The sequence below is a fragment of the Trachypithecus francoisi genome, unplaced genomic scaffold, assembly GCF_009764315.1.
Source record: "Trachypithecus francoisi isolate TF-2019V2 unplaced genomic scaffold, Tfra_2.0 Lachesis_group1, whole genome shotgun sequence".
NCBI lineage: Eukaryota > Metazoa > Chordata > Mammalia > Primates > Cercopithecidae > Trachypithecus > Trachypithecus francoisi.
The window spans coordinates 97,351,080-97,366,344 of NW_022681454.1; the positions used below are offsets into that span (position 1 = coordinate 97,351,080).

Consider the following 15,265-nt stretch of genomic DNA (forward strand, 5'->3'; position numbering starts at 1 on the left):
CTTTTTTTTTTTTTCTGGTATATCTCTTCCTAACAGTCATCAAGAACGCTCTGGTTGCAAATATTCAGAACCAGTCATTTTTGTGTATTTATTATATACTTTTAATTTTGTATTATGAAAAGTGTTTTTAAAGGATTCTAAGATTTTTTTCTTTCTTGGTCTTTATTAAACTTGCTACTTTTCTCATGCTTTTCATATTCTGTGATTTCCTGTAATGCAAATGTTACTCTAACTTTTTCACTCAAAAACTAGTGGTAATGTTTGTTTATACTTATTAAAGGCCTGCTTTTTAATGGTGTAAGACCCCGTTTAAAAAACTAATGATTTGATATAGTCTTCAAACTATTTTTATTTCTAAATGCCTTTTGGTTATTCAAAGGATTCAAAACTAAACTCTTCTGAACTAATGTTTAAAATGTTCAAGACAATCACATGAATGGACTTCATTTTCTATTACTGTAATTTAAATAACTTTGAGTTTCCAGTAGGGAAAATAAGAGGTGTTTTCTTCTTATAATGTTCATTTGGCATGTCAACACTTTCTTTTCTGTTGTTGTTTTTTTTTGTTTTTACAGATTCACTTCAAGCTCAGCTTATCAATATGGGTGTTATTCCAACCTTAGTGAAATTACTGGGCATCCACTGCCAAAATGCAGCTCTTACAGAAATGTGTCTTGTTGCATTTGGTAATTTAGCAGAACTTGGTAAGTCTTAGTCATGAACCACAAATGTAATTAACTTATTCATGTGCTTACAGTAAATTTTTCTGTAGATATTAAGAAGCTAGAAATCCACTTAGATTGTATTAATTTTTTGAAGCATTTGAGATATTTGCATCAATATTTTAAAAAGTAAATCCAATTAGATCTTATGATTGCATTGTTTATAATGAGAGCTATTTTGTTTCCCTAATAATTTTATGTATTAGTGTTTAAAGCTTACATTGTACATTATGTAATAGAGTTGAATATTTAAAATTGTCTCCACACGACTTTAATATTTTTACATGAGGGATGGCAATTGTATGTCCGCGGGTAAAAATAAGATTGAAATGTGTTGCATAGTGGCTCATGCCTGTAGTTCCAGCACTTTGGAAGGCTGAGGTGGGTGGATTGCCTGAGCTCAGGAATTCAAGACCAGCTTGGGCCCATCTTTACAAAAAATACAAAAATTAGCTGGGTGTGGTGGCTTGTGCCAGTAGTTCTGGCTAAGGAGACTGAGGCAGGAGGATCGCTTGAACCCCAGAGGCAGAGGTTGCAGTGATCTGAGATCACACCACTGCACTCCAGCCTGGGCAGCAGAGCCAGACCCTGTCCCAAGAAAAAAAAAAATTTATTACATTTCATATAAATTGCGTGCTTCTCAGGTAAAGAGGAATCTAACAGACTAAGGTTCTTCATCCTCTTTTCATAAAATCTCAAAACATGACAGAGGACTTTTTTCTATGAATATATGTGTTACAGTATTAGAAAACAAAGTCTGTGGAAGCCTTGAAATTCAGAAGGCAAACAGAACCAGACCAATGATGGAAACACATCCTAGTCATAACACAGAGGAGGATGATGGGCTCAGTACCTCCATCTCTTTTCATTTTCCTCTTTGTTATGGATTACCGTTTCTTTCTTCTTCCCCCTGCCCCCCCTTCTTATCTTCCTTCACAACTCTAGGTCTGAATCTACTCCACAATCATGTTAATAATAAATTATTATGGGCGTAGTGAAATGAAATGGTGTTTTGTCATAGCTAAATACAGTAGTTACAACAAGCAAATATATCAATTCTGTTACGTACCACATTTTATAAATAAAAGCACAAAGTCACTAATCTTGGTTTTTCTAACTGAAGGTCATCTTGATTTTAATATTTTACTTTTGTTTTGTCTTCAAGCAAAGGGAATAGAAATTATTTATTAAAGATATTTAGTAAAAGTCGTTCTTACTCAGTGGGTCATATCCTAGTATTTGTGAATGTTTCTCATTTTCTCTCTTCATCTGTTTTTTCTTTTTTATGCTAGCCTAATGAACACATTTTTTCTGTCATCCAAGTGAGACCAAGAATAAAAGAACATTCATTTAGTATTTGACAAAGTTATTCTTTTCTGTGATTAAAATGGAATGTAGGAGTTTGTGTTCAGTATGGTTGGCAGAAATAAAACAGAAATTGTGTTGTAATCCCATACTGATAGTGTTAACAGAAACATGATTGGTTCAAATCTTTCTTCATTTGCCTTTGGTTTTATGAAAATCAAAGAGTGCAGGTCCTTCGCTGTTATGTTTTAATGTGAGTAGTTTCTAGAACAGCACTGTCCAATACAGTAGCTACCAGTCATGTGGCTTAATGGGCATTGAAATATGAAGTCTCAATTGAGATGTATTCAGTATAAAATACACAATCGATTTCAAAGACTATGAAAAATATAAAATATCTCACCAATATTTCATATGTTGATTGCATGTTGACATGATAATTTGAATATATTGGGTGGAATAAAATATTAAAATGTTTAACTTTGTTAGCACATCTTACTAGAAAATCTAAAATTATATATATGGTTTCATTTTTGGCTCTCATTATATTTCTGTTGGACAGTGGTGCTGTAGAAAATGAACTGCAACAGAGTCATCCTTCACCTTGTTAAGGCCCCTCCCTTTTGAAGTTTTAGGAGAGTACATGGAAGAAAGCAAAGATTAATGAAATTTATCTCACCTAACTTTAAGGGAAAAGTCAGTACCAAGTAAGGAAATTACAATAATCCTTGGATAGGTTGTGCTGAATATGAACTTACATAATTGTAGTTGTTTGCTGAGGAGTAGTTCATCTCTTTTATGGTTTTGTGTCTAAATCTTGTAAATGCTTCAACATCAGGAACTGTGCAGAAATCCTGCTTGACCTCTTGAGAAGAAAGTTGTTGTTTGTTACCCCAAACAGTCATCATCCACCTCTCAAATGAGAGTCAAGGAAAAGTATTAGTCATTATTACCTCCTTTTGTGAAAAGAACATAACAAGAACTGTGGCAGTGGAAGAGGGTGGGCTTTGAGTTTAGTCACAGGAGTTACAGGAGTCTTTTAAAACTTTAAAAAACTTATTCCATGTAGTATGTCCATATAAGAAGTCTTACATTTTACAGTAAAAGAAGATCTTGGATCTGTATCAAACCTTACTCAGTTTTACAGCACCCCTATGAAGTAACTTGGGCCTAATCCTTATAGTTAACCCAACTCTGTGATTTATTTAGTAATACTGACTTAGGATCATACATACAGTTGAGAAATTCTTTGAGAAGAAAATTCATTTTATCTAAGTTATGAACACATGAATATCAAAGTATTTTAGAGTTCTAAGACAACTTACATATTTGAAACCCAAATACTTCAATGTGTAAATATTGGTATAACTCTTGCTGTGTTTAAGACATTATAATAATATAAATACAAAATATTAACATTTCTCCAAAAATGTCTTGCATAAACCCAGATTCCAAATTGCTCACGTTAGGGCAATAGTTTTCAAACTTTTTGACTATGGCCCATAAGAAGAAATACATCTTCATATCACCACTTATTGTTTAGTTTCAGGTGTGTAATACAGTACTTATTATCCTTAACATATTCAGTGTACTCATCCTAAACTGATCACATGACTTGTTAGTGGATCTCTGTCTGGCATTTGAAAAAGACAGCATTATAGGATTTCTGTTATTCATAAATCATTTGGAAAGCAGTTTTTTGTATTAGAGAAAAATAATTCTTGATGTACATTCTTTTTAAAAGAGAACTTGAATTCTCACACAAAGCATCTTTAAGTGATAGTTCAAATAGTTTCATGTCTGATTTTAGTATCTATAGCTATTTTTACTATGTACATAATAGGCTTAGCTTGTCTTACAAGTTTAATCAAAACATTTGGGGTTTTTTTGTTTGTTTGTTTGTTTGTTTTGAGACAGAGTCTCACTCTGCTGCCTAGGCTGGAGTGCAGTGGCGAGATCTCGACTCACTGCAAGCTCTGCCTCCCGGGTTCAGGCCATTCTCCTGCCTCAGCCTCCCGAGTAGCTGGGACTACAGGTGCCCGCCACCATGCCTGGCTAATTTTTTGTATTTTTAGTAGAGATGGGGTTTCACCGTGGTCTCGATCTCCTGACCTCGTGATCCGCCTACCTCGGCCTCCCAAAGTGCTGGGATTATAGGCATGAGCCACTGCGCCCAGCCTCAACTTTTAAAGTAATTAGGCAATTAAAAATTTTAATGGATATAACGAATTCTCAGTGATTATTTGCTTTGCTGAGTATTTATAAAAGTTTTTCTTAGATAATAAATATATACTTGCTAACTGATGTTTTAAAGTTTCCATAATGTATAGCATTCCAGCCTGTGCTTTCTCACTGAGCAGTGTTTTTACTGAGCCCTGTGAACTCCAGAGATACCTGCCAAAGTATTGTTGGAAGAGTCAAAGGCGGGGAATGGTTTAATATTTAATCCAATCATTTTATCCTTTGGGAAAACAGTGAAAGGTTTTTCAAAAGCTAAAACCCCAGAAATAAGCAGAAGTATTTGCCCTGTAAACTGTTGGTCAACTCTGTTAACCAACCCTTTTTAAAACAAAAATACTCTAGGATAGCCAAAGTTATCAACCGTCCACCTCTTATACTTTCAAGTCTTAGGCTTCTTTTGGGTATCTCAATGGATAGTGCTTGGCACATATTATTAAATGAATAATAATATGAATGACCAGATCAATACTGTGATATCAGCGACATTTGGGAAATGGGAGTGTATTAATCCGTTTGCACTACCTTAAAGGAATGCCCAAGAGTAGGTAATTTATAAAGAAAAGAGGTTTAATTGGCTCATGGTTCTGCAGGGTGTACACTAAGTGTGGTGCCTGCATCTGCTTCTGGTAAGGGACTCAAGAAGCTTATAATCATGGCAGAAGGTGAAGTGGGAGCAGGCTTGTCACATGGTGAGGCAGGGAGCGAGAGAGAGAAAGGAGAGGTCACAGACTCTTAAACAACCAGATCTCACATGAACTAACTCACTTATCATCAAGGGGATGGTACTAACCATTCATGAGGGACCTGCCCCCATGATCTAATTACCTCCTACCTGGCCTCACCTCCAGTATTGGAAATTACATCTCAACATGAGATTTGGAAGGGACAAACAGCCAAACCATATCAGGGAGTTTTAATTGGACAGATAAATAAGGAAAAATAATTTGAGGATAAAAGCAGAGCACTGTATACTGAGGGAGCCCTGACCTGGTAGGAGAGATAAGAGGTAAGTAAAGAGTTGCAAAGACAACCTTGTTTACCTTGCTGATTTCTCTGGTATACAGGGAAAACATGCCATTGAAAAACTGCTTCCAAACACTTTGATACGAGTTGCTGTGTTAAGATACCAGGTTTGTTTGAGAGGCTGCATAGACCACCTCTATTCAGCCTAGTCTCCCCCAATCTATGTTAAAAGATAATTGTGCACCCAATTTAGGTTTATACTCTGATTTCAGTGGTTACTGCCCTGCACCCCATTTGAAGGAAGAAAAGATAAAAGAAAAATAAGTTTATCTAAGACTTCTCAAGTTTATATCATGAGTCTGTTATGCCCATGTAATAACTAGGTTATATACATCAACACATGAGTGGAACATGTATGCCCCAGAATAACGTTTCCCCTTTCAGAGTGAGCTTTCTTGCCTGTTAACACGTACTGTATTTTTATTGACTCATGTAAATATCAAGTGTTTAAAATTCATGTCACATACTTCTGAATATGACATCTTACTGAATGCTACAGTTACTTTTTGTCAATGTTTTTAATAAAAGTGTTAAATAACAAATTTATGTACTTTTGCTGACTAGTGATGAAATGTAGTAGCTTAAAGATGAAATGGAAATAATTTAACAAGTGCAGTCTATTTCAGAGTTGGGACAGAAAGGAAAATACAACTCTGCTTTATTAAGCTTCATGAATTTTATAGGATTAAAGATGTTTTCATTTTTTCCATAATAATGAAAAAAGATTGTTTTCCTCCTGATTGTTATTTATGCACACATAATGTTAAAGAGAAATTGGCCTTTAACCCAACACTCTTTAATATAATCATGGAATTTTTTTTGTTCTCTTCGAGTCCCAATTAATGTGTGTACATAATTTTTTATACTTAAAATCATAGCATGAATATGGTTTTAAAGTATGCATTCTTATTTAACATGGAATAAACAGAATGAGACTTCGCCTCTTTTAAAACTTTAGTTGGAAACTAACTAAAACTCTATGGTAAAGAGATTTCTTCTTAAAGGCTTAAGACCTCAAGGATTGGGAGCCCAAGGCAGGAAGACTGATTGTAGCAGGAATTTCAAGACCAGCCTGCGTAATATAGTGAGACCTCCCCCCGACCCATTCTCTAAAAACAAAAAGCAAACAAACAAGAACAACCTCAAGGAAAGGGAATAACAAAGAAAAGCAGGAGAGAGGATTGTGCAAGAACATCTTGGGACCTGGGAAGAAAGGCAGTAACTTACATAGCAAACCTTTGACATCTAAATCCTGGATAAGAAACCAAGAATTTACCCAGTTTGCATTTCACAATCTTCAAAGGGCTTGGGATTTGGTGGCATCAAGATTTCTAGACCCTCTTTCCCCTTCACACCTTGTGATGACTACCCCTTGCCTATCCAAGGAGAATACTATGCTTCGTGTCAGGATAGAAGAAAAAGAGAGGGTTTCTTGGTGGGAGATATCACACTAAATTGAAGTAAAAGGTACCACAGTACCAATCCATAAACAGGTTAAGTGAAATCTGAATGCTGAGAACCACAGTTTTATTGCCCTATTTGTCTCTCAGAACATAGACTTAAAGTTCTTTATATTGAGGGTTCTCTACAGAAAGAAGGCCAGCAGATTACCCTGTAGGGAATCTTGCAGTCAACAAGACTACTCATACTTATAGCTCCTAATCATTTTTTAAATTTTATTATTAATTTTTTAGTTCCTAACTTCATCAATGGCAGACAGCTCAAGAGGTGAGGGCAACCTCTAACATGGAAGATAGAGAAAAGCAACAGTACACTATTCTTAAGAACAGAAAAGAGCTTGAGCATTAAGAACAGTTGCTAAAATGAAAGACAAAAACTGGAGAAATATTTGTAAAAGTAAAGAAAAAAAAAACAAGAAAAAAGATATGAGAGGATCAGACCAAGAGTATTAGAAAAGTTAACAGAAGGAAACTGCCAAATAACTCAAGTATCACAGAACTGAAATACAAAATTTCCTACATTGCAAGTATCTGTCAAATAAATGTCCTAATGAATGAAAATACACCCAGACCATAGCACATCAATGTGAACTTTTACAATGCTGAGGACAGAACATCTTACAAGCTTCTAGAGAGGATGGGGGAAGTAAAGTTGAATGCAAAAGATAATTCCGTGAAGAAGCTTCTAGAGAGGATGAGGGAAGTAAAGTTGAATGAAAAAGATCATGATTCCGTGGACATGCTTCTAGAGAGGATGGGGGAAGTAAAGTTGAATACAAAAGATCATGAGTCCGTGGACATATGTCTCAAAACAACATTGGCAGCCAGAAGAAAATGCAATATTGCCCTCAAAATTTTCAGGGAAGCCAGATCAATTAGGCAAGAAAGAAAGAAAGGGTGTCAAAGTTGGAAAGGAAGAAGTCAAATTGTTCCTGCAAACATAATCTTATATCAAGAAAAACCTATAGACTCCACCAAAAACCTCTTAGAACCAAAAAATGAATTCAGTAATGTTGCAGGATACAAAATCAACATACAAAAATCAATAGCATTTCTACACACAGTAAACTAGCTGAGAGATCAAGAAGGCAATCCTATTACAATAGCTATAAAACATAGGAATAAACTTAACCAAAGAGGTGAAAGACCTACAAGGAAAACTACAAAACACTGATGAGGGAAACTGAAGAGAATACCAACAAGTGGAAGAACATCCCATGCTTATGGATTGGAAGAGTTAATATTGTTAAAATGGTCATACTACTGAAAGCAACCTACAGATTCAACGCAATCCCTGTCAAAATACCAATGATTTTTTTTTTTTTTTGGTAGAAATAGAAAAAAAAAAGTAACTTAAAAGTTTTCATGGAACCACATGTAAAACCCAAACTGTAAAACTAGTAGACAAAAACATAAGAGAAATGCTTCAGGACATTGGTCTAAGAAATGTTTATGAGTAAGACTTCAGAGCAAAGGCAATGTAAGGAAAAATATGATCGTATCAAATGAAAAAGCTTTTGCAAAGCAGAGAAAACAACAGAATGAAGAGAGGCTACAGAATGGGAGAAAATATTTGCAAATTACTCCTCCAACTGGGGATTTATTCCAGGATATTCAAGGGACTCAGACATCTCAACAGCGGGTTCTCACTCTGTCTCACAGGCTAGAGTGCAGTGGCCACCTTAGCCTCTCAAGTAGCTGGGACTACAGGCATGCACCACCATGCTCCATTTGTTTTTGTATTTTTTGTAGAGGCAGAGTTTTTACCATGCTTCCCAGGCTGGTCTCAAACTCCTGGGCTCAAGTAGTCCACCTGCCTCAGCCTCCCAAAGTGCTGGGACTATAAGCATGAACCACTGTGTCTGCCCCAATCCCGTTTTTAAAATGGGCAAATTATCTGAACAGATACATCTCAAAAGAAGACATACAAATGACTAACCAATGTATGACAAAATGTTCAGTATAACTAATCGTCAGGGAAATGCAAATCAAAACAATGACATATTATCTCACCTCAGTTAGGATGGCTATTATTAAAAAGACAAAAATTACCAAATCTTGGTGAGAATGTGGAGAAAAAAGAACTCGTACACTGTGAGAATGTCAACTAGTACAGCCACTTAGGAAGGTTTCTCAAAAACCATAAATAGGCCAGATGTGGTGGCTCACACCTGTAATCTCAACACTTTGGGAGACAGAGGCAGGAGGATCACGTGATGCCAGGAGTTTGAGACTAGCCTGGGTGACATAGGGAAACTATCTCCACAAAAAGTTTAAAAATTAGCCCGGCATGGTGGCACAGGCGTATAATCCCAGCTACTTGGGAACGTGGGGTGGGAGGATCGCTTCAGCACAGGATGTTGAGTAAGGTTGCAGTGAGCTATGATCACACCACTGCACTCCAGCTTGGGTAACAGAGCAAGACTCCATCTCAGTTTTGAAAAAACACAAATAGAACTACTATATGATCCAGCTGTCTCCTTACTGAGTATTTATCAAAAAGGAAGAAAGTATATTGAAGAAACATTACACACCCATGTTTATTGCAGCACTGTTCACAATAGATACGGGATCAACCTAGGTGTCTAAAAACATGAACAGGTGGAATGTGGCATATATACACACAATGGAATACTATTCAGCCACCAAAAAGAATGAAATCCCGTTTTTTTTTTTTTTTTTTGCAACGACATGGATGGAACTGGAAAACATTATGTTAAGTGAAATAAACTAGGAATGGAAAGTTAAACACTGTATGTTCTCACACATGTGGAAGCTTAAAGTTTTTTATAGAAGTTAAAAAAAAAACAGGATACTAGAGGTTGGGAAAGGTAGAGGGAAGAGGAATAATAGGGAAAGATTAGATACAAAAGATACAAAATTACAGCTAGATAGGAGGAGTAAGCTTTAGTGTTCTGTACCACTGTAGGATAACTACAGTTAACAATAATATATTACATAGTTTCAAATAGCTAGGAGGAGAATATTGAATGTTCCCAACACAAAAGTACTTGAGATGATGAATATGCTAATTACCCTGATCTGCTGACTATTCATTATATGTAACATCACCGTGTACCCCATATACAATTATTATTTGTGAAATAAACTTTTTTAATTTTTTGAGGGAAAATGACTTCCAACATAGAATCCTATACTCTGTGCTACTATCAGTCAAGTGTGAGATTATAATAAGGATATTGTCACACATGAACATCTCAGAAAATTTATTTCTTAAATACTTTTCCTCTGGAAGCCACTGGAAGTTCAGTTCCACCAAAACAAGGGATTTAAATGAAGAAAAACTACATAGGAACTGAAAACGAAATCCAACAGGAATCCCAAGTATTACAGTGATGTTATTGTCCCAAGTGGCATGTTTTTAAGGAGCAACCAGTCCAGATTGGGTTAGGTCAAACAACTGATGGGATGGTGCTTGGGAGAGTTCTTACAGGAAATGAAATTTATTAATGTCTAAAGTGAATGTATTAAGAGAAGATGAGACAACTGATGGAGTGTTGGGAGGTGCATTAATAATAAGCACATAGAAAACTACACAAATGAGAAAACATTATTCCAGGAAGAATGAATTAGTGTATTGCTGAAACACAACTAGTGATATAAACAAAATTACATATAATTAGAAAGATGGAGAGTATGATGAACACAGGAAAGAAACTAATGCTTCATCTTTCATAGTAGAAATTTGATGAGAAATATCAATTTTTAGCAGTATAAATATGTAATTTAGATATATGTAAGTAAACAGTATGAATTAGCTAAAAGAGCTCTATGTATTTGTGAGGAAGAATAAATGGAGGAGAGGAAACTGGAGTCTGCTGGTAATAATAATATTAGGTCAACTCTTTAAATTCATAGAGTTTTAATAAAAACCTTAGTAAAAGAGGCTTCTTGCCAAAGGCCCATTGAGGATCCGTGGCACTTAATTGATAAATATAATGTCCAAATTATACTTCATGCTGTCTTTTCACTCTATTCACCTGCAGGTTAAGTACAGATTTTGTTCTATAATTCCTGTATTAATAATGGTGCATAATTTCCTTGTGCTGGCAAACAGAGCCTGAGTTACATAGCAACAATGATTCGGTTTCCTTTTATTAAATGTTTGGAGGAAAAGAATGTGGATTAGAAGGAATAGAGTGCCAACGCTATTCTTTTAAAGAAGAGTAAAAACATGTAACTAGATGAATAATGATGTCACTATACTTTACCTATGATTTTATGTTTTTGAAATTCATCTCACTTGGACAATTCTCTGAAGCAGAGGAATAACCAACAGAGTTCCAGGGATAAATCATCTCTACTTATTTTTTATTTTATTTTTTTCTTTTGGGGACAGAGTCTCACTGTGTCACCCAGACTGGAGTGCAGTGGCATGATCTCTGCTCACTCACCTGTGCCTCTCAGGTTTAAGTGATTGTTGTGCCTTAGCCTCCTGAGTAGCTGGGACTATAGGTGCATGCCACCACGCCTGGCTAGTTTTTGCATTTTTAGTAGAGACGGAGTTTTGCCATGTTGGCCAGGCTGATCTCGAACTCCTGGGCTCGAGGGATCTGCCCACCCCAGACTCCAAAAGTGTTGGGATTGCAGGGACAAGCCGCCATGCCCGGCCTCATCTCTAAATGAAACCTCCTCTTTGGGTGGAGTGTGCTGACACTTGCTGAATATGATCTCTGAGAGTTTAAGTATCTTATCGGAAAAGACACCCTACCCTTACTTTTCCCCCCTCCCTTGGCATGTGAAGTAAGAGCTAAAGCCGTAGTGTTTTATGGCATTAAAGAATCATACTTAAAGTCTTGGAGTGGATTTTTATCATTTTGGAATAGATCCATTGACATGTGCACCAAAGCAGTGTAATAAAATGTTGATCAAAACTATATTTAACCATATTAATGTGTGTTTCTCCTCTTTTAAAATTGAATTTGCAATATATTTTACTTGATAGTAACACAAGAGATTTACCAGAGACTAGCAAGTGGAGTATAACCCTTATAATTCATTTACGTGTTCATTTAGTTCCTCATAAATAACTTCATTTTGGACACCTGCTTTATACCAGGGACTATCCTGTGCACTATGTTTCTGGTGGTTGAAGCAGTATGTACTGTCCCTGCCCTCAAGGAGCTTACAGTTTAGTGTGTAAGATGGACATTTATGTTTAAAATAGTTTGCAAATAAACTACCATATAATTACAATTTATGATAATTGCTAGTATGAGAAAGTAATAGAGTAAGGTAGGGACTGATTTAAATTAGAAGCATCAACTCTAGGTGGGAAAGATCATTTTCAGACAATATTTTCAAAATGTCTACCTCCCACATACACGTTATACAGCAGCTTTCTCACGACGCTGCTGGAGGATGCTGCCACCAAAACAAAACAAATGAAAGAGAAAAGGCATAGATAACAGGGTATCTAATACAGGAAGGAGAGAAGTGATCCATCAAGATAATAATAAAGAGAACCCAGGATGCCAGCTGTGCCACCAGAGAGACCAGTATATATTAGATTAGGTCAGAATTCACTGAAAGAAATTTCTAGAAAAATTAATAGGATAATGCAGCCAAAGACACTGAGAGGAGAATTGGAGAGAAATGGAATGGATTTGGGTTGGATTTTGGAGGTAGATTAGTGGACCTTGGTGATTGATTAGGTGTGGAAGTTGAGTGATAAATGAGCTATGACTGCTAGAGTCCTGCCTGTTCAGATAGACTTAGTGTTCATATACTGAGTTGAGGAACACTGGAGGAAGAAGATTTCAGAGTATGTCGAAAGCCCCTTTTTGGTATTGAGTTTAGAATGCTAGAGAGATGACTCAAGTAGAGATGTCAAATGGGCAGTTAAACAAATAGCCTGATGTCCAGAAGAGGGTTGTGAATATTTATGTTGTATAAATATCAACACAGAGATGCTGTTTGATGCCGTGGAAGAGAATTAGATAGCCTCAGGTGAGAATAAGGACTGAGAAGGTAAAGCAAAGGATGAATCCTAAGGAACTAGAATTTATAGAGGTCTTGTGGAGAAGGAGGAACAATTAAGAGATTGCTGAGTGTAGAGGCAGGTAGGCCAAAACTAGTAGATTTAGGAATGCATATGAGTTGAGAGAGTAGAGGCAGTGTATATAGACAATGTTGTCAGAAACTTGTTTGTAAAAGTGAAAATGAGATTGAATGGTAGTTGATAGAGGTTGATTGGGGGAGGATGTTTGTTTAAAATATATTTTATGTGAGAAATACCAAAGTATATATAAATGCTGATCAATGGTGAGGCTTTAGTAGAGTTTGGAGATGCTGAGAGGCAGGAAGGAATGAAACTCCAATTACTCATGCAGAATTAGTCTTCATTAGTAGATACGTCAGGACCAGGGTAGAAAACATGGCACTTTAATGATACTAAAGATAAGTCACCTTTAATTCATCCATATAGAATATAATGTTATGAGAAATTTTTCATCTTTAACTAAAATCCTTAAAACTGTGAATTTATGACTTAGTAATTTTATTGTTGCCGTGATTACCTATATGTTATGCTAGAGGACCTTTTTTTATAGCCCAAATGTAATTAGGTCAGAACATTTTCTCTAAAGCCTTAGACATTTTTCCTTTTCAGGGACATTAAAAATGGATTTGATTGTTCCTATATTTGAAGAGTATTTGTATTTATCAGTAATGGTACAAAATGACCAAGTATTGAAAGTAATAGAAAACAGTTTCTGGGCTTAATTTGGTTTAAGTTTTTCTTTTTTATTTTACAGAGTCAAGTAAAGAACAATTTGCCAGTACAAACATTGCTGAAGAGCTAGTAAAACTCTTCAAGAAACAAATAGAACATGATAAGAGAGAAATGATTTTTGAAGTTCTTGCTCCATTGGCAGAAAATGGTGAGAAAAATAAATGCACCTTTGGATTTTCAGTCATGAATACTTTAAATTTTTTTCCTAATACTATTTGATTGCCAGCCATTTGACTCAAAACCATTCTTTATTAGTGATATGTTTTATTTTGCATATCTCTAACTTTAGCTATATTATCTACTCCATAACTATATCTACATTGGCCAAAGCAACTTTCCAGGTTCCTTTGATTTTAAAATCTTAGAAAAGATACTTCTGTAGCTAACACATTCTTGTGCCATTCTGGAAAAGGCAGCTGCGAGGCTGACCTCTACTTCTATACACTTGTAAAGCCAAGGGGATAAAAGAGTCTCAGGCCTGCCAACAGCGAAGATACTGGTTAATCACTCTCTTCTTTGGGCACAAAAATCTTAAGACATGCATCGCAGAAATAAGAATGAATCAGAGGAAACAAACCATTCCATATTAGTAATTTTTCAAATATAATGTCTAGCACATACTCAAAGAGGATCAGATATTAATACATGAGACAAAACATTATAAGCAAGAATAGGCAGCAAATCTTCAGATACTGGAATTATTAAACACTGATTCAAAACAGATGTACTTATTGTGTTCAAAGAAGTAAAAGCAAGCTTAAATAATTTAGAAAGAAACTGAAAACTATTTTTAAAAAGTGACGTAGCAGATTTAAGAATGAAATAAATGGAAATTTCTGAATTGAAAAATACAACCAAAATTAAGAATCCAGTGGGGGGTTTAATAGCAGATTTAATAGATACTGTTGAATTAAAGAACCAGTGAAGTGGAAAATGGGTTGGAAAGAAATCCAATATGAACTAAAAGGAAAAAAGAACCTATTTACATAAAAGAGAATAAGAAGTCAGAGGATAAAGTAAGACATTCTCATATGCATTTTTTGGAGTCCCAAAAGGAGAGTAGAGAAGGTGGGGAGGGGAGTGTGCAGAGGCAATATTTGAAGAAATTTTGGCAGAGAATTTATCAGAAATTATGAAAAATGCAAAGATCCAAGAAGCCCTTTAAACCCGAAATACAATAAACAAAAAGAAATCCACATCTAGAGGCCTCATACTGAAAATGTAGAAAACCAATGACCAAAATCATTATCTTCAAAGTAACAACAGTTTGTCTGACAGCTACCTTCTCAACAGCAACAATGGAAGCCAGATATTATAAATGTGGTTTGTCAGAAGGAAAATGATACAGATGCAGGGGAGAATAAAGACCAAAAAAACCAGTAAATATGTAGGTAAATCTTATGAACATTGAATATATTTGAAAAATAACTTATTGTGAAGTTTACAATGTACATTTATATGATTTAAAATATACCACAAACGGAGCATATAAATCAGAAGAGAGGTAAAAGGAGTTAGAGTCCTAAGACACTTGTGTTATCTGGAAGACTCTGGTTATTTAGTCACTTCAACTTTTAAGGTGACTACTAAAGTAATTTTAAAAAATCATGTATAACTACCGAACAAACCGAACAAATGGAAGGGACTTATAGAAAGATTTTTTAATACCCTAGCAATACAAAACAAGAAAAAAGAAGAAAGAAAAAGAAACACGAACTATAGAGGACAAATAGAGCTTAAAAATGCAGTTTTAAGACACA

At 35.4% G+C, this 15,265-nt stretch overlaps 1 protein-coding gene across 9 annotated transcripts in view; it reads left to right on the forward strand.

Moving 5' to 3' along the window:
• The window catches only part of RAP1GDS1 (Rap1 GTPase-GDP dissociation stimulator 1), a 172,901-nt gene that overhangs the window by 124,415 nt on the left and 33,221 nt on the right, over window positions 1-15,265 (forward strand). For all 9 annotated transcript variants that reach the window (XR_004438055.1, XM_033214859.1, XM_033214863.1 and 6 more), the window contains 2 exons: window positions 576-704; window positions 13,528-13,653. Coding sequence is in view for 8 of the 9 variants with exons in the window: in XM_033214859.1 (XP_033070750.1) it covers window positions 576-704; window positions 13,528-13,653 (255 nt within the window). In the remaining variant the exon portion in view is untranslated. The remainder of the gene's footprint in view (window positions 1-575; window positions 705-13,527; window positions 13,654-15,265) is intronic.